Raw genomic sequence first — 20,396 nt, 5'->3', positions numbered from 1 at the left:
ATGGAAGTCACTGTGGTTTATGGAACACTAGGATATGAAAAATTTTATTCTAGAAAATATCAAACATTTATTATTTTAACTACAAAAAAATTGGAGCAGGAAGAGAAACGTCCCAAAGAAACCAAAGGAAAACAACAACAAGTGTTTGCAGTGTAGGCCACACGCACTTTATGTTGAATGTTGCATTTGACCACCTTTAAATGTGGAAACTCAAATTTTGGAATGGCGCCATTTTCAATCTCTGTGCATTTGAGCTGAATAAGAAAAAACATAGATGCTTCTGTATTCATGTTTATCAATTTAACAGTGATGAGTATATTCTTCTTTTCAGAACTGCTGAGTCAGTGTTTTAGCTTTCACAAATACAGCTGAAAAGTAAGACGCGCTGGTGTGTTTTCTGTTGATGATGTGAGCGGCCATGTTGATTGGACATTGCTTGCTGAACTCGGTGGGACTCAGGACAGGACAGAATAGGACAGAAGGGACAGGATTAGATTAGATAAGATAGGACAGAATACTATAAGACAAGACAAGGCACGACAGGATGGACAGAACAGAACTGAATAGTAAAATCCTACCTGCACTTCTTCATGTTGACCAGCAGGTGGTGGTATCAGGCTGTGAACAGGACTCCAATTCATTTTGCGCAAATCGTTTAAATACACCGAAACATCTGCTCCATGAAGAGGCTGAGATGAAGCGTTAATTACCCGAACAAACAGCAGCCCACTCGCCCTACTGCAGAATCAGCACCGAACACCTGAGCAGCACACGTTACGCTCATATTTATATCATATTTGTCCAAAAGTTTGTGGACACCTGCCCATAAGATTTCTATGTGCTTTTTGAACATCTCCTTCCACATGAATCTCCATTTGCATTTATAATGAGCTCTATTCTTCTGGAAAGAAGTTCTACTACATGATTCATTCAGCTACAAGGGTGTTAGTAAAGTCAGAAGGTGAGGAGGTTCCTGGGGTGCAGTCAGCGTTCACATTCACCTCAAACATGTTCAATAGGGTTGGAGCTCTACAGCAGAAGCTCTTCCACACCTTTGTGCACAGGGACTTTGTCATGCTGGAACAGGTTTGGGTTTCCAAGTGAAGGAAAAAGTTCATGGTCCTGCATCCAAAGACGTCCGAAACAATTGTGTGTCTGAGTTTGTGCTCACAGTTTGAGGAAGAAGCACATATGCCAGGAAAAGGCAGGTGTCCCAATACTTTTGGATGTAGAGTTTAGCTGAACATTTGCTTTGCGTTCGTGTCTTTAAAACTCAAGATCCACTTGCAGTAATTAAGAAGCGATGCAGATTCCCAGCTGTGCATTTCCACTCATCCACTCCGGCTCGCTCGTCTTCACTCGCTTATTACATCTACAATGGATTTTAAAATGATCGTCTGATTAACTGCCTTCATAGACATGGTGCATCATGAGTGACTCCTCCTGAAGGAACTTTAATGACTTCATTACATTTCTTTCAATACACTTCTACATGAACATTCTCAAAATACACTGTTACAAAAAATAAAACATTCAAATACTACAGAGTATAAATACTACATGTACTAAATCATTGTTAGATCTTTACCAAGTCATAGATCAGATCTGTGGACCTCAAAACCTTCAGCAGAATGCTTTCGTAAGAACCTTTAATTATCCTGAGAACCCTTAAAGAACCAAAATAATAAGAACATTTATTCCTAAAGTTTGTTTTTTGTACTAAATATTTAACCTGTTACATAAAACATTCTTTATTAGAAATCTAAAAGGTTCTTAAGTTGTTGTTAATCCTCGTGATCCAAAACCCTTATTATATTTATGGTAGGAACATTTATAGCTAGAACAATTCAGATGTTTTGGTTTTAGTAAACATGTAGGAGGATAAAATCTTTTAAAGGTTCTCTAAGGGTTCTTCATGTTCATGTATGAACCTTAGAATAAAGTATTTCTGTATGATCTCTAAACTGTTCAATTAAACCTTAAAGAACCAAGAAAACTATGGCATAAACCATTCTAGTCTTCCTCAAGGGTTCTTTAAGGATTGATTGGATCATTAAGGGTTCTTCAGTTATCATTGTCTAAAGAATTCTGGAAAAAACCTCCAAGAACTTAAGAGTGTTTCAGGCAGCAGGGTAGCTACATTTTAATGAGAAGGTCCCTGGAATTATGAAGTTTGTAATTAATATTTAAATGTTTTGTTAAAAGGAAAAGTTTTTATTTGGTTAATTGGATTTTTAAAGTTTTTAGGATCCAAAAAACGGTTCTTGGAATTCCTTCTTATTGAGCGTGTTGATGGACAACCAAAGGACCTTTTCAGTGTTTGCTTAAAAAATGTGATCTGATCTTCTGCTCGGTTCTACTAAGAAAATTTAATTTACAGTGAAGCAGAACCTTAGTTTCTTTTCTATAAACGTTTCTGGGACATTGTCAGTGTAACTTCAGCTCATCGTGACGTTTTGAAAATTTGCGTCGTGTCTACTTCCTGTTATGTGAACGTTTTGTTTCCACGTTATTGAATGCACCGTAATGCACATGAGCGGAAGCCCATAGTGATGAGCAGGTGATCGCTATTGTGTGTGTTTTTGCCACAATACCCCTCCAACACGTGTCAAATTACACTTCTTTAAACATGACTCTGTTCTAATGGCTCATGTCATAGCCGTAGTAGTTTGAAAAAACCTTTTTAAAAATGCTAGCAGCTAAAACCGAGGTTTGGTAAAATTTTACCATCAAGCTGTAAAACTGCTGCCAGAAAGGACTGTTTTTCATTAACATGAGAACAGATTCAGCATCAGATGACGCATCGTATAACAGGTCATTTTATAAAAGGATTTTTACTGAAGGCACATTTGCTATCTGAGAGTCCACCAAATAAAATTCCCGTTATATTAAATAAAGCCCGATACACTCCCGGGTGAAAATCTCTAGAAAAATTATCCCCAAAATAGCAACATATGAAGCTTTTAATAGCTGGAACAACAGCGGGTCTCGAAATGATCAAGAATTTAGTTAATATTTAAAGTAAGTTATTATGGAATGGATTTTCCTGTCAATTTTTCGTGAAAAACGTGAACCCAAATACAGTTCACTTTGGCCCAAATAAACAACCGAGCATTAGTGTTAATGTCATTAACAGCTTCATATTTTGCCTTTTTTTTGCTCAGGATTCTACATCACTCAAATCTGATTATTCAGCAGCATCTCTCATTTCACACGAACAAAAAGAATCACACAACAAAAAAGGACATACAGTACAGTCGGTTTCCGAAATATTAAATAGTGTTTGAGGTGTATTTAATAAAACCAGAAAATATTTTATTGCATTTAAAACCATTTTGAAGAAAATTGAAGATCTTCAACTCAAACACAGAAAATAGGTTGTGAAAAGCTCAGCCTCAGTGTGTGTCCTGGGAGAGAGCGAGATGTCCCCGTATTGCATATACACCAGAAATGTGTGTTAAACTGCTTTCCAAAGTAATGAAATAAAATAAGATATGCATCAAACTTTTCTCTTTTTTAAATCATTTTGAGTTGTGGTTGAAAGGGTTTTCTAAAGCCTGGTCAGGATCCTCAAACACTGAATAAACATCTTCAGCAGTTCTGATGTATTTACGTTGATAAGCTAGCTTTACACAGGACGATAGTTGGAGCATGAATTCCCACCATCAATGCCTGAGGGTCAGGTTTTAAAAAAATTTCCACATAAAGAAATTCGGAGTAATTCTGCTCTTTATATAGTAGAACTTCTTTTGTCTTTCTGGCCTTCTTCACAGATTGACTTCGTGCTCTCCTGCCATCATGACAGTAAAAAACGCTTGCTCACACACCTTGTCTGTTGGATCTGAAGGACTCCTGGAACAAATCTGATCTTTGAAAAATGGTGGTGGGAATTTACACTCCCAAAATCGAACTTATCAAACATAAATACATCAAAGGTCCTGATCCAATGATAAAAAAATCCCTCATCCCTGAATACATCTCACAAATAATACACAAAACACTTTCTGAGTTGAGTTTTATGCAATACAAGGAAAGATCTCTTTCTCAGTACAAACACTGAGGCTGAGCTTTTCTGAGAATATTTTCTGATTTCTCAATTCCTTTAAAACATTTTTAAATATAATAAAAATGATTTTTCTGGTTGTTATTATTAAATACCACTGCAACATACAGGTTTAGAATCAGATAAAATACAAATAAATAAGCCATTAAAGAGCAGTAAAATACCACAGTTACACTCTATTGAGAAGCCCAAATAGGTTTGAATGAAGAAATGAGAAAGTTTGAGCTTTTTTAACTCGGTGTTACTGTTCTCTTTATCAGAACCCAAAACTTTAAAGAAGCACCTTAATAATGTCTTGTGAAAGCCTGAACACACTGCTAACATAAGCTGCTAATCAACTAATAAGGAGCTTTTGAAAATATTCAACATCCTGAAAGTGCACACAGGAAAGCTAAACCCACACCACCTGGAGCTGTGTTGCTGATAACTTTAGGCTTTATGAGAGGTAAGTATACTTCAAGGCTCTTCTCTGTTCTGGCACTGAGGTGGTGGAATGAACTTCTCCTAGATGTCCGAACAGAGGAGTCCCTGACTATCTTCAAGCGACGGACCAAGACCTTCATCTTCCTGATACACTTAAATTAGCTCTTTCTTTGTAGAATTCACGAGTTTTCATAATGAGATATTTATATTAAGTTTGTAATCTTGTGTACAGTGTAGATTTATTCACTACTGAAGACTCTTTTGTACGTCGCTCTGGATAAGGGCGTCTGCTAAATGCTGCAAATGTAAATGTAAATGCTTTAGATTATTACATAATATTTTCTTGGTAAACCGAGGTGTGGCTCAGGGCTTTTCTCAGGGTTTAAACCGACAAATGTGCAGTGCACCGACAAATGTGCGGTGTCACGCTATAACACTTAATTATGTGCTCTAGCATTTTTGCAGCTCGCCCTAAAGTGGCTAATGTGCCTTACAGTGGCTATCGGTAGCTAGTGGTGAATCCTGGAGTTTGTAATTAAAGCTTCAGATCCGGAATTTTTTTTCCAGATTCTTCAACGTCACAGACTGCAAGTGCATAATAAATAAATACACAACTGAAATTAATTGTGTTTACAATGTTATGACACATCATAATGAATATTCTAATATTATTATAATTATATTATTAATAGAAAGCAACACAAATTGTGCAAATTAGTTCTAAGTCTCGGCACCGCGCTACAGATGAAAACTTCTCACTGCTATTAAACCCCGAGATCGATTTTAATCCCTAATATTTAGTCCACGAACAGTAAAGCGGGTTTCAGGCTCCGACCCGGTCGCTCTTAAAGCCCAGAGCCGAGACTCGCGATCTCATCCAGCAGGAAGTCCACGTCCTGCTTCAGCGTGGCCGGGTTGGAGAAAACACAGCGGAAGAAGTTGGGCTTTTCTCCAAGAGGCTGGTAGCCGATCATGGCCGTGCCTTTCTCCATCAGCTTGGCTTTGATCTTTGGAGTGATCTGAAAAATAAAAAAACACATCTAACTTTATTACCATATATAAAAAATACAATGTGTAGTTGAGTAGGTTCCTGTAACAGCACTTCATGAGATGTTTTATTCCTTTATACCTGGGAACAATTCAAACTTTTATCCGTTTATAGTTACACAAACAAGTTCCTGTTGTCACTGATGCTACAGCAGCTGTAAACAGTCGCTCCCTCACCAGCTGCTCTTTATTTCTCTCTGACTCTGGAGTCTCCTTCCATCAATCTTTAATAAACATCTCTACATAGAAAACACCATGTTTTTTTGTTGTTGTTTATCTTTAATGAATAACACTACAATTAAAGATGAGTTCAGTCTCAGGTCACAATAAAAACATTAAAACAAGAGCATTAAAATAGAACAATAAACTTCTGTTACAGGAAATCAAACCAATCAGATTCAGGAGTTCAGCAGACGTGTGTTGTGTATAAAATGGCGGACGTAGTGGTTGTGTTACAGACACGTGTTCGGGTGACATGTAACGCATGGATGAAGCCCTATTATTGATCAGTATAATGGTTGTGGAGGTAAGATGTGTGAGGAGATGGTGGTGTGAGGAGATGGTGGTGTGAGGAGATGGTGGAGTGAGGAGATGGTGGTGTGATATGGTGCTCGGTAGCATGTGTGTGGGAACACAGTCGCTATCGCTACATCTGTTTTATGCGACTGTCAGCTGGCAAACAGGTTTTATGACTTCCTATTATTTTGTGTAGTCTGGGATAACAGGTTGAATGAGTCCATTGTTTTCTCACCGAATGAAGTTCTCTGTCTCTGTCAGGGCCTGTGGACATGTTCCTCACTCGGCTTGGCATGTACCAGAAGCACACGTTACTGTGTTCAGGCTAAAGAGAGAGAAGAGAAAAGGTAGCATCAGCCCACGTTTGTATACATGACCTCATGACCTCATGACCTCATGACCTGCTGAGATGAACAAAGTCTGCAAGCTGAACTCTTTTTAGTCGGGAAAAATAATCCCTGGTCACTTACTTTGCTTTGGAAGACCAACTGAAAATCTTGTCTGCTCTTCAGCTTGTAGTAAAGATACTCAGCGTTCTCCAGGCAGTGGTTAATCTGCGATTCAAAACCTTCTGAACCCTGCAAAGAGTTTGGGCAATGTTTCATACACTATATGAGCTTTTTGATCATCACATTCCACATTTAGTCTCAATTTGCTCTTCTAATTCCCCCCACTCTTCTGGGAAGATGTTTCTAGATTTTCGTGTGTGCTTTGTGTTCATCAGCTACAAGTGTGTTAGTAAAGTCAGGTAGTGATGTAGGTGAGAAGGTGAGGAGGTTCCTGGGGTGCAGTCAACATTCACATTCATCCCAAATATGTTTAATAGGTTTGGAGCTCTAAAGCAGGAGATCTTCCACATCGTCCAACCCATGGAAAGCAGATGTTAATGGGGCTTGTGCACAGGAACATTGTAATGCTGGAACAGGTTTTGGGTCTCCAAGTTCAAGTGAACGCATATTTTTACTACACAGCATCCAAAGACGTCCTGTACAATTGTGTTTCTTCTGCTTTGTGGTAACAGTTTGGAGAAGAACCACATATGGCAGGAAAGATCAGGTGTCCCAATACTTTTGCCCATACGGTGTGTTTTATAAGGCCTTTCATTTTTCGCCTATTCACTTTTACATGCTTACACGTTTGCACTCGTCTTTTGTCTGGATTTCGTGTTCTTTCTCTTCTACTGTGTGAGTGAATATTAATAACAACTCGTCTCATTGTATGATCGCCCATGTTCCTGCTGCTTTCACTGCTGGGCTTCTGTATATAAAACAAATTACTGAGAAAATTGTGGTGTGTGTGTGTGTGTGTGTATGTGTGTGTGTGTGTTTGCGTGTCGGCATATTATTAGCAAATAAAAAAACATGCCCTAGGACAGTACAACTCGTGGATGACAAACACACAACTTTCCACTTTTTGTTCAGATTATTAAAGTTTTCCATCCTAAAATCCAGAACATCTGACTGATAGTCCTGAAAGCGTGTCAGCATCTTCTGTGATTCACGCCGGATCTCAGCTTCATCTTCGGGAAGAAGTGAGCTCATGTGGATTTTACTCTGACAATCATCATCATCGATTTGCTGAAAGTTTTTGAGATCGTTGAAGGTCTTCCTGATCTCCAGTGATGTTCTCCCGCTCTTGAAGCACGTGCTGCTCAAACACAATCGCCGTGTGTCGAACTTCTCAGTTTCACACAGAATTTCACGTTTGCTCTTTGCTCAAACTCGCCGTCCGTGAAGAAATCGCAGACGTGGGAACACGTGGGTCAGAACAGCACCAGTTACACCAGTAGTCTCCTGTTTTGATGGAATCTCGTACAGGATATGGACGTCTGGGCTTTTTAGCCATATGCAGTTCTTCCCCAAATAAAGGAATTAAACATTTTGATTAATTCTGTTTATTTCTATAAAAGATGTTTGTTGAAATCACAATACAAATAAGATAGAAGTGAATTTCTGCATCCTGGGTTTCTGATCCTTGTTTTTCATAAATTCTTTGCATCCTGAACTTCTCTAGTGACTTTTAACTTCCGTTTATTTTCAAGTCAAATTTTTTGTATTTTCTCTGTTGTTTCTGTTTGTGAACCCGACCTTACTCTGACCTTGAAACGCATGACGTGACCTGAAACAGGCGATAAATAATGCAGGATAAATCCACCCTGAACATCTTCAGCTTAATATTTACTAATAAAATGTGTTTTTTTTGGGTTTAAGCTTCTATTGTTCTGTTTTCACTCTGGGTAAGTATCTTTACATTACCCACAATGCACTTGGGCTACCTGTATTATTTATACCTAATGGAAGCAAAGTCAGACGTTTTTTCCTGCTAACACAGCTATTAACACCATCACGCTAATCCCCCTGTAGATCGCTAACTAGCCGAGTCAGGTTTGTGCCATTACGTTTACAGCATTCTGGAACATTGAGTCAAGTGCTTGAACTTCTACAGAACATCAGAGTTCTCATTACGATGATGATGAACATGACTGGAGAAGGAGAACTGTGGGAGTTGATCTTGTTATTCAGAGCTAAAAACGGATTGTTGACAGTTAAGAGATTAGCATTGTTTATTCCGTAACACATGTATTGATACTGTAGACAGGTTTAATGCCCTCTGGATCCTCCACATCTCACACTTATTGAATTTAAAAGGTATTTAGGACCTGGTTGTGAATAATTCAAGGTCAGGTTAAGATAAAAGCAACTCTCAGCTCTTTTCGACTTGCTGCCAGACGCCGTTGTTGTTTTTTACGTTGTGGATTTGTGGATTTAAGCTGCGGATGATTTGCATACATTAGTATAATCAATGCTTTGCAAACCAAATATGTAAATTGCATATGTTTATTTTCTCGAACAGTAAATTCATGGTCTGTGGAGCATAAAGCCAACTAGCTACGAGCTTGTGTTAATAAGCAGGTCCTTAGAAGGTGATTATTACGTGCTTAGGGAAATGCACAATACGGACACCAGTATCAGGAATCCTGACTTTTTCCGGCCATATGAGATTCTTCACATTCTTATCTCTGAATGTAGGAGCAGGAAATTTCCCTTCACTTGAACTAGGAGACCAAAACCTGTTCCAGCATGACAATGATCCTATACACAAAGCCAGCTCCATCAAGATCTGCTTTCCATGGGATGGAGTGGAAGATCTCCTGCTTTAGAGCTCCAACACTACTGAGGATAAATGTGAACACTGACTGCACCACAGATCTCCTCACCTTCTCACCTACATCACTACCTGACTTTACTAACACCCTCATGGCTGAATGAATCTCCTCAAAATCTAGTGAAACATCTTCCCAGAAGAGTGGAGGTTATTATACCAGGAAAAGCTCATCTCATAATAATCTATTAGATCTCTGCTTTCTTCTTCTTTGATATGAAACAACATAAAAACAAACTTGATTTGAAATGTGTTTCTTTTTTTCTCAGTATAATTTTTTCCAGAGAAAAAAAATTTCAACTTTGATGTACCTTAGCCTTCCACATGAGCCAGAGCTTGAAGACGTCCACGTGCCTCCCACACTGGATGGTCTTGTCTCCGGTGTCGTAAGACATGTCGTACGGCTTGTCACTTTGGAAGAGATACTCGGCACATTGCTTATTACAAGCCTCCAGCAGACCCTGCCATCAGCACACGGCTCCATCAATCATCTCATTCAAGGTGTGCTTCAGGAAAAAAACCCCAACAACCTGAGTCGACTGACCTTCTGCCGCACCAGAATGGTGGAACATTGCAGCGGGGCGCCCATCATCTTGTGAGGGTTCCAGGTGACAGAAGAAGCTCTGAGAGAATAGAGAGAGGAATCTGTCAGTGAGCTAGCAAAAGAAATGAGCTTTTACATTTCCTGAAGAAAATTAGACAACAGGGACAATTCGTTTCTCCTTATTCTATTCTTTTTAATAAAGGAGTCTCAGTGAATCTTCTGCCATTCATCTACTTTTTATTTTATATCAAAACAAGCACAAATTATTTCCTGAGCACCTTCTCCATCTCCACCGAGACTGACTACATTACAGATGCTTTTGAAATTAAAATCTGATCGGTTGCTCCGTTAAGGATTTTGATTGATGACAGTGTTTAGTTCCATCTTTATTTCTCCTCCGCCTTTTTAACACTTTTTATCCATTATTTTGTATTTGATATTCAGAGCGTATAAAATCTGATTCAGGGGGACGTGGATGGAATCAGGCGAGATCTTCTGCTATAATTTCATGCCCCATTTTGTCTCTGCCTCGACATTTTACATCAGCTAAAATATGGATTGTAGATTGAAAGCGAGAAAAAAAGAGCGAAAGAGCCATTAGAATGGTAATGATGTCCCTCAGATTCCAGAAGGACACACAGAGATTCATATACATTCTTCATCTCTATTTTTTATTTTAGTGCTGAAGCTGCTTCTAAATTCTTCATAGAACATGTCCTACACACACACACACACACACACACACACACACACACTTATATTTTCTATTAGAAGGTCAAAGCCTTTTCCCTTTTTTCTCTTTCATACAGTGAATAAGATAAAGCTCGTTCCTTGAATCAGAAAAATCTGAAGAAAAAAAAAATAGACCCAGGAGCTCCCAGACCTTCCTGATTCTTTGACATGGAGAGCGCAGGAGCATTTACATTTAGAGCACAGGTAAATTTGCAGTAAGAGGCAGCTGTGCTGAAGATGATACACGACTCTGTCTGTATGTGTGTTAGAACCGAGGAGACGTTTGTAATTCAGAGAATCCTGATTTCTGTAGTAGATCTTCTGTAGCATCCAGAACAACGTACTTATGTAATACTGTACACCGATCAGACATAACATTATTACTTTATAACATTATGACTTTATAACTTTATGACTTTATAACTTTATGACTTTATAACATTCTGAGTGGTAAAGTGAAGAACACTGATGATCTTCATCATGGCTCCTGTTAGTGGGTGGATTTGTTTATCAGGCAGCAGGTGAACATTTTGTCTTCAAAGTTGATGTTAGAAGCAGGAAAAATGGGCGTAAGGATTTTGAGCGAGTTTGACAAGTTGTGACGTCTAGACGTCTGGGTCAGAGCATCTCCAAAACTGCAGCTCTTGTGGGATGTTCCTGGTCTGCAGTGGTCAGAATCTATCAAAAGTGCTCCAAGGAAGAAACAGTGATAAACCAGCGACAGGGTCGTGGGGGACGAGGATCATTGATGCACATGAGGAGCAAAGGCTGGTCCGTGTGGTCCGATCCAACAGACGAGCTCCTGTAGCTCAAACTGCTGAAGAAGTTCATGCTGTTTAACATCTGATTTCGAGTGTTTTTCCTTCACTCTTCTGTGAAAGCTCTCCATTACATTTTGTAGCATAGCTGTGGGGATCATTTGAGTGCAAGAGCAAACATTATCACCCCAAATGTGCTCAGTGAGGTTGAGGAGATCTGTGCACCACACTCGAGTTCTTCAACATCAACCTCATGTCTTCACGGATCTTGCTTTGTGTACATCATCATCATGCTGGAACAATGTTTGGGAATTTAGTTTCAGTGAAAGGAAACTGTATATTTATCGATGTTCTACGCACTTGTGTGGTTTCAGCTTTGTGGTAAGAGAAAGAACCACATATCAGTGTGAAGGACAGGGCTTTACATACTTATGGCTTTATATTATATACATTCAATCTGTAATGTACAGAAAGTACCAAATGTGAATATATGACTTGAAAGAGAAACTTTGAACTGGATAAAGATTCTAAAATCTGAGGTCTAAATAGAACACTGGGAACACTGGAGATCCAGGATCTGTGAGTGGGAGGTTCAACTTTCAGATATAGAACAAGGACCAAAGACCAACATTAATAAGAAGATGAACATGAGGTGATGAATTTACAGTGTTCATTTGTCTGGTCAGACCACCACTGTATCTTCATAAATACGTATTAAATATATAATGAACGGTTCTTCTGTCCCTGTAGTCCTGCAGTACAAACCTCTGGATGATGATGATTCAATCTCACATAATTTACTGTAAAAGACTTTTTTTGTAATGTTATTAAATAAAGGGGATTTACCTAAAGTAGGTAAACGTTCTTACTTCTCAATTCCCTGCAGTCTGATCTTGTGCTTCTTGGACAGCAGTAATCCTCCTCCCCATGCGGCCTGTCAGAGAGAAATTCTGCTGTGATAAACATCAACGTTTCACACGTTCATGATTCTGTTCTTCAGTACGTATAGAGAAAGCAGAGATCAGGTAAATACATCGATATGCATCCACAAGTTCCATTTTTCACAGATGTTTGCGACGTCTGTGAACGGATCGAAGGCCCCGTAGACCGTAGTTCCTGCTGTAGCGTTCACGTAGAATGGAACCAAACCCTGTGGAGACAGATCAGGATTCAACACCTCACTTCTACTCCTCATTAATCCTGCAGTTCAGTAAGAATAATATTACGAGGTGGTAGCAAAGGTTTTGAGTCTAGTTTTGTAACACGCCAACAGATGGCAGCACGAGGCTGCACGCACAGTCACAGGGGGCACCGACCTTCATAAATCAGTGTGCTTATATACATCATCCTGTGAACATCGGGAGCCGTGCAACTGGTGCTGTTCTGACCACACGCGCACCACGTCACCGAGCTCCTGCTCACACGTGAGTTTCTCATTGGAAACAACGTGATTTTACTTCTGCACCCACACTACTCGCCAGATTCAGCTCCTGCAGACTTCACCCTCTTCCTGAAGATGAAGATCCAGGATGGCGTTTTGAAACCTGGAGATCCGGCGTGAATTGCAGAAGATGCTCGACACGCTTTTAAAAGAAGACGTCCAGGACACGTCCCAGAAGACCGCTGGGAGCTGTATTGCGGTGCAAGGGGACCATTTTGAAGGTGATGGTGTGGAAACGATCAATAAAAAAGGATAGATAAAGAACTTTCTTGTGAACAGAGCGAGTCTTCAGACGTTTTGGTACCACCTCATGTAACTTGATAACACTGGACATGTCTTGGCCTTAAAGCTGAATAAATGTTTAAAATAAAACACTGTGCTGTGCATCATAAGTGTTTCTTGTCTTCTTTCTTTGTTGTGCAATATTTTTCTCTAAAATATCTCCTGATGATTGTTAGCCATATTAACATGTGTGACCCACCTTAGCTTTTGCTGCCATGATGCTGGATTCCAGTTCTGCTGGAATCATTTTGCCCCTTACAAACAGACATAAGCAGTGTAGCATTAGCATTTATCTTCTCGCTCCAAGTTCAAGCACAGAAAATCACAGGTTCTCCTCTGATGCTTACCTTTCATCACAATTCACCGCGATGACGCTGTCGGTGCCGATCCCGAGAACCGCTGCTGACTTCTTGATCGAATAATGACTCTAACAGGGGAAAGAAGAAATGAGGCAGAACATGATCAGTGTCTTCATCAGATACTTCCACATCAGTACACATCAACAAATGCAGCCTAATGTAGAACAGCACAAGAGACCAGAACAGCATGATCCTGCATTTAAATACAGCGTCATCATTAAATACTACAGCGAGACGTGAGAATTTACTTCCAATAAACAGAATATGATGAAATAGAATAGAATAAAGATTAGGACAGACTGAAACAGAGGAGAACAGAACAGGAGTGTAGAATAAAACAAAACTATAATAATAATATAATATAATATAATATTAATATTATCATGGGAGCGACTCCCAAACAGCCAATCAGATTGCATTTTTTTTTTTACTGTTGGAAACGCTGTGGTCTGGAGGAACGTTGTTTCGTTTCACTGTGTACTGAGTTGAGAAATCAGCATGTAGCAGTGCAGCGACTGATCATTAGAACGTTGTACTGTATATAACATTATTGTAGAGGTTTGCTGTAGAGAGGAGAAGAGCAGGATCTGAGGTCTGGCTGGACGTTTGATTTAATAACATTAAGTGAAGAAGAAGCTCAGCGGCCTGGTGAGACTAATGTCAGGCAAACATTCATTAGTGAAGCATTTACAAAGGCACAGCAAAGTAAGTAATGAGAGCGAGTAGGAGTGAGAGAGAGAGAGAGAGAGAGAGAGAGAGAGAGAGAGACTGAATACAACAGATAAAGTCAGAAAAAAAGAGTTCATCCACCAACACAAACTATTCTACACTCTAGAGTTTAATATAATAATATAATATAATGTAAAATGATTAAAATAGAACAATAAAATTAATTTGAATATTAAAAACAAACCAGAATGGAATTCAATAGAATTTAAAATAATTAGACAGAAAACAGAAAGTCTTAAAATATAAATATAAAAATAAAATTTAAAATATAAAATAGAATTAAAAGAAAATAGACTAGAACAAAAAATAACTTAATAATGGATCAATATAATTCGAAATAAACCCACAAAAATACAATAGAATAGAAAAATATAGCATACAATAGAAAATACAAATAAATGCATATGGAACAGTAGAATAGAATAGAACAATAAAGTAGAATTGAATAGTCAAGATTTTATAGAATGTTCTGTAGTAGACTGAACCAATAAGTAAAATGAGTATTATAATAATAATAATAATAATAATAATAATAATAATAATAATAATAATAATAAATGAGTATTTCTATTTGAAATATAAAAAAGAACAGAACACTTAACGGAGTACAGAGTGTAGAGTAAACTAGAAGAGAAGGAAACAGAGGTGTGTACTTACATGTGTGGAGGTGAAGAGGGCGAGGCGAGGTAACGCCTGCATGCCTTCAGTCTTCACCTTTGGGAAGTAGTGATAACGGGCCAGTAGGATGCTGTAGAGATTCGAAATTGTTCCACCTGAGAAACAACAAGAGAAAGATTTATTTTCAGTAATAGAATATAAACTATGTGATGAAGTTTTTTTATTATTTATAAATGATCTACTGTGAGGTTACCTGGGCAGAAGATTCCATCTCCTTCCTCTTCAGACCAACCGATGATGGACTGCATTTTCTTCAGAATGACTTCCTCCATCAGAATAAACACAGGAGCAACCTCAAAGGTGAAGCTGTAACACACACACACACACACACACACACACACACACACACACACACACACACACAGTCATATATTTCAGACAGATGTACGATAAAAGACAGCAGGTTATGGAAATCTTTAGTAGATGAAACTTCACGAGACTATCATTTTCTAGGTCCTACATTCACACACCTTTATATAATAATCCCAAAGAAAGAAATTCCAAAGAAAGAATATTCCCAAGATTTTCTATTCTTAATGTTCTAAATTCTCAAGAACATTTTAAGCTTCTACATTCCCAAAACCCAATACTCCCAAGACTCGATATTCCCCTGGACTCGATATTCTCTACATTACCAAGACTTTATATTTCCAAGACTCTTTGTGCCTAAACATCTATATTCCAGAAGCATGTGTTTTCAGAACCTAAATGAAATCTGATCAGTTTCTCTGAAGGCTTTTTAGCACCTTGTACCTGTTTCTTCCACAGTTTTAATGCTTTCCACAAATAGGAACATTCTCAGTTTGGAGAATCATTAACGCTAATCCTGTTATTAATATATGCTTGAAATCGTACATGTTTGTGTTTGCAGTAGAAGTGAGCCATTCTCCTGCTAGTCCAATGATGTCCAGTCCACTTGAGAGCTGGTTGAGGAACCGTGGGTGAGCTGAAGGTTAAAAACATACAGGAACTCAGGACAGGTACGAGTATATTGAGCACGATATGGAATCTACAAAAGAGAGGTTCAGCATTATGCACTGCACGTGTATAAACCTGTTTTAACTCCATATTTTAACGTGTTCCTGCAGTCAACCAACAGCTGCTCGAGATTGTCTGGTTTCTCTGGCAGCTCCAGGCTGAAGCCTTCCAGTCCTTCCTTCAACTGGTGTGGATGGTGGAAGTCCAGCACTTTGGAGCTGCGATTCATAGACTTGCGGATGTATGCCAGAAGGATGTTTAGCAGCTCCTGGAGGAAATGTTTGGTCAGCTCCTCACCGTTCTCAGCAGGAAGGAGATCTAAATGAAGGATTGAGAATGTTCATTTCCACATGCTGCTAATTTGGTGGTATTTAAACACAAAGACCAAAGCTATCGTTCATCACACTATGAAATATAATGTGAACCCTGTGGAGGAACAGAACGTTTTGGGATTCACAACCATGCTGTTTGTTTTTCTACTTAAAGCTTCTGTAGTAAAACTAATCACCCCCTGCTGACTAATCAGAATCTGGAATTCAACTGTGCTGTGAGATAAATAAAAATAACATTTATTATAATGATCATGGTATTAATCAGAAGCTGGAACAGAAAACTGAGGTCCTGAACTGGTTCTAAAACATTATCAGAGTTTGAGGAACAGAAAACGATGACAAAATGTCTGAATGTTTCTGCTCACTGAAGTGTTGGTGAGCAAACCTGCTCTTCAGTCATTAGGACCTTTTCGTCTTCAGCCTGGAGCTTCACTGGTTCTCCTGAAGGTCAAGCCACTCCCTGTTATATAAACACTAACATCAGACTAATAAAAAGACCTTGTGATGGATGTGTACACACTGCATGGAGACACCAGGGAGTGTCCTGATGTTTAGTGCACTCAGAGAATAAGGTACTTAAATAGTCTTTTGCTTGTCACGCTGGTGGTTTTGTTCATTGTTCGTCTCTCTTTCATCTGGCAAAGTGAACAAAGTGTACTTTTAAACTCTCTTCAGTCATCTTATGTACACTACACCTAAACACTCACTTCACCTCCTCAGTGAAGGACCTTAAACACCACGTACCCCACTGAGAACATAGAACTGAGTAGAACACGTGACTCGGGGAACAAGAACTGATGAAGTCCGGCAGAAGATGCTACCGTGTGCCTCCCAAACCTCTCTGCACCTGAGTAAAGGAGGCGTGGCCTATGTTTTGCCAGTCCTTGGTACAGGAGGTGTGGCATCTTGGTCTCTGTCATTGATAATAAAGAACACATCTGTATTAACACTGCTTCTGACGATGTGCTTTTCATTTATAAAGGAAGAGGTGTGGCCTATGTGCCTGTCAGTCATCGAGAACCAGGAGTGGCCTATGTGCTTGTCGCTTATTGTTAAGTGGGTGTGGCCTATGTGCCTGTCAGTCATCGAGAACTAGGAGTGGCCTATGTGCTTGTCGCTTATTGTTAAGTGGGTGTGGCCTATGTGCCTGCCAGTCCCATTGAAACCGTTGTTGATTTTGCATCTCGATAATTTCTCAGTGATACGATACGTTAAATATACATATGAAGCAGCTGCCGATGCGATCTGATTCCCCCATTGCGATCCAGTGAGATCCGATTTCACTTCGATTCAACACGACGCGATCCAGTGGAAAAATCTGATGTTCTGCATTTCAATATGGTACAGAAAGTTTTTATTTCTTCAGTTCAGACTGACAGAAAATCACCAATTTACTTTATTTACTTTATTAAGTGTCTTCTGACTTCTCGTGGCCCTTTTAAAAACAGGCCTTTCATGTTCTCTGGGTTTGGTATTCATGTAGCTTTGGTGCTTTTCAGGTCCCATCTCAGGTTCATTCCAGGTTCTAAACCTGTCAGTCCCATACAGGGAGGTGTGGTCAGTTCAGGTGAAGTGGTATTTTGTTTTCTTACATTAAAACCGCAGCACTCCTGAAGTATCACTGCAGAACCCTTGAGCTACGTTCGTAATCCTTTACATATCCAAATACAAATTTACCTCAGTTTGAGATAAAACATCCGGCCAAACAAATATAAGGAATATATTTATATATATATATTTACATATTGTTTATGATTCCTCTTCTAAAATGAGGTCACAAATGAAATATTTGACTCTTCATCTGATGTTATTTCATGCCCAGAGATAAAAGTCTCATTAGGCATTCATTTAACAGGTTTTTTGGAGTTGGTCCAAACCCATTTTAACAGAACCGGTTTGAGTAGATCAGGGCTTCACAGATATTCATGTTGTTTGTCTTTTCTTTTTACTCTTTTATTTAAGACTCTATTTGATGTCATGATGCTCTGTAATAAAGCTTCAATGGCAACAGATGATTGTGAGATTTCAGGAAGTTTCTAACAGCAAATCCGCTCCATCTGCCATCTTCATCACTGATTACACAAACGATCAGAATGTGATTGAATTATTCATAGATTTGTTTTTGCAACAAATGGCTTTTAAACATGTCAGACAGGATGAAGGGTAATTCAGGGTAATTCAGGTGTGTAATATTAAGCCGATAACAGATGATCAAATTTCACATCAGTGTGAACAAACAAATGTCGGTCCTGCTGAATAAACTGATGAGTCAGCAGATGAATGCTTTTTGGATTCTGGTCACAGAAGTAATTTTACAAACGTACCATTTTCCCATTACACTGACAACTGGTTAATGAATGAACTCAAATCTTCTGATTCCATGCCAATTTTTGTGCTGGAACATCAAAAGAACATCTACCATGTGAGAAACAAGGTGAAAAAAGAGAGTAAAAATCCTGACAGACGTGTGTTCGGAGCTGAAGGTTGAACCAGTGAACGAAGATGAAGGAAGATATTTTCATGTCGTTCATGGTGACGTCTCTCACCTTTGCCGTGGACGATGCTGAAGTCATTGGTGCTGCAGCCTCCGTCCCCCTGCTCTGTGCTTTTGAAGGGATCTCCATCCTGCTTGCTCCAGCTCAGGAGTTCACTCATATCCCGTCTGATTTCCATCTGCCTGAAACAGCAGCACAGTATATAGACTTAAAGACTCTGCATTGTGTCCTGATCTCTTGGTTTTACCAGCACAAGAACTTGATCCGTCAGATGAGTCATAAACGAGCAATGAACAATGATTCCAGAAATAGAGATACGATCATAAACAAAGGGCGTCTGCTAAATTCCATACGTTAATGTACATTTAAAGCTCTTCACTTTCTGTTTATCTTCCTGTTGCACAAACACTAATAAATTCTTCTCCATTCATCTCCTGTTTTTCCAGTTTTTTCACCACACTTGTGATTAAAATCAGCATTCCGCAGTCGAGCAAACAGCAAATTTAATGTACATAAAGTGTATAAAGAAAACATTGTGTTGGTAAACAATCAGTTTGCGTTTGAAATAAAATGAATATAGAAAAAGACTCGGGATTCGTCCTGCTGAAATATTTACACTTCTGCTCTTCAGAGTTTCTCTGACTGCTGGTGTTCACTAAGTGAAATTTGGTCTTAAATCTGCTGATCTCAGGAGCTTCCCCTCCCCCAGCTCTCACTATTATAGTTCATGTTTGCAGTTTTCCAGCTGATTTAGTTTCAGCAAGATGTTTTAGTTTCACAGTTTAACAAAGATTATGTGGATTATAATAATTAAAGCACCTCGATGAGCTTTAATTAAAATCCCAGACGATTTAAAATGTGGAAAGAAATCACGAAGAAAAAAATATTTCATGCAAAAAAAAAAAAAAAAAAACAACAAAACCAATTTCAAATATGGAAAAAGATCCATTAAGAAAGTATAAGAGATTTCTCAGAAAAAGTGGATGTGAGATTTTTTCGACGTTGTTATTGAAGAGAAGAAATAAAACCGCCGACTCTCCATTTTTCCTAAAATGGAATCCTTCACTCTAAGGATCAATGGGAAACTTGACTCCCGCTATGGAACGTGTGATTGAAGTCAAACCTGTTTTTTTAAACTCGACTCAGCGTGGCCTTCAGAAACCCGCATATTTACTCGATCGATTTGGTATTCATGTCCAACTCTGAGCGGTGAGAGGAAACTGAACAAAGGCTTTGAGAAAAGCACTTCTGAAAGGCCTGAGGTTTTGGTCATGAACACAAGGAACTACTTTTAGTGAAAGATAATGAACGTGGGGGGTGGAGAGGGGATTGAGGGGGGGATTGGGGCAGTTGGGGGAATAAGATAAATAACGGTGAGAAAATGATTACTGTAATTTTCCATAATAAAAGAGAGAAGTCTGGAATGTTCCCTGGTTCCTTCAGGGTGTGAAGGTCGGCTCGAGCCCTGTGATTTGAATTCATCATTTCTTTCTCGCTAATCGTTTTCTGCTTTGGGAAAAATCCTGTGAATATCCTGGGGTCTAGGCGGAATACACCCCGGATAGATAGAAAGCCGGAACATCACACGATGCCGTTCACGCGCTCTTTCACGCCTTGAGGCAATGCCGAGTTGCGTATTCATGTAGAAACATGTATTTTGGGAGGAAAACCAGACGAGGACACGGGGAGAAGTTTGAGCTCAGGAGCGAACTGAGGAACTCTGGGAGCTTTCCAACATTCAACATTATAAAACTGAGATTTCAATAAGAAGCATTAATATACTTTTTGTAGTTTGTCAAATCAAATTAACAATCAGTGTTGATTAAATGTTGATTACATTAAACTCAAGAACCATAA

General features: G+C 39.0%; 1 protein-coding gene across 3 annotated transcripts in view; it reads right to left on the bottom strand.

Annotated features, from left to right (window-relative positions):
- Positions 1-1,407: 1,407 nt before the first annotated feature.
- The window catches only part of gad3 (glutamate decarboxylase 3), a 22,810-nt gene continuing 3,821 nt past the window's right edge, over positions 1,408-20,396 (bottom strand). Inside the window, exons 2-15 of one of the 3 annotated variants that reach the window (XM_046876507.1) lie at positions 18,591-18,721; positions 15,788-16,030; positions 15,590-15,680; positions 14,928-15,040; positions 14,714-14,829; positions 13,316-13,395; positions 13,168-13,222; positions 12,279-12,395; positions 12,115-12,179; positions 9,756-9,834; positions 9,523-9,672; positions 6,520-6,627; positions 6,285-6,374; positions 1,408-5,505 (exon numbers count right to left, since the gene is read on the bottom strand). In XM_046876507.1, the coding sequence (XP_046732463.1) occupies positions 5,332-5,505; positions 6,285-6,374; positions 6,520-6,627; positions 9,523-9,672; positions 9,756-9,834; positions 12,115-12,179; positions 12,279-12,395; positions 13,168-13,222; positions 13,316-13,395; positions 14,714-14,829; positions 14,928-15,040; positions 15,590-15,680; positions 15,788-16,030; positions 18,591-18,717 (1,608 nt within the window). In that variant the 5' untranslated portion in view covers positions 18,718-18,721 and the 3' untranslated portion in view covers positions 1,408-5,331. The remainder of the gene's footprint in view (positions 5,506-6,284; positions 6,375-6,519; positions 6,628-9,522; positions 9,673-9,755; positions 9,835-12,114; positions 12,180-12,278; positions 12,396-13,167; positions 13,223-13,315; positions 13,396-14,713; positions 14,830-14,927; positions 15,041-15,589; positions 15,681-15,787; positions 16,031-18,590; positions 18,722-20,396) is intronic. The other 2 variants (XM_046876508.1, XM_046876505.1) reach the window with 2 other exon arrangements.

The sequence above is a fragment of the Silurus meridionalis genome, chromosome 20 (assembly GCF_014805685.1).
Source record: "Silurus meridionalis isolate SWU-2019-XX chromosome 20, ASM1480568v1, whole genome shotgun sequence".
In the NCBI taxonomy this organism is placed as follows: domain Eukaryota; kingdom Metazoa; phylum Chordata; class Actinopteri; order Siluriformes; family Siluridae; genus Silurus; species Silurus meridionalis.
The sequence above is the reverse complement of the archived record's forward strand: the minus strand, read 5'-3'. Positions and strand labels throughout refer to the sequence as shown.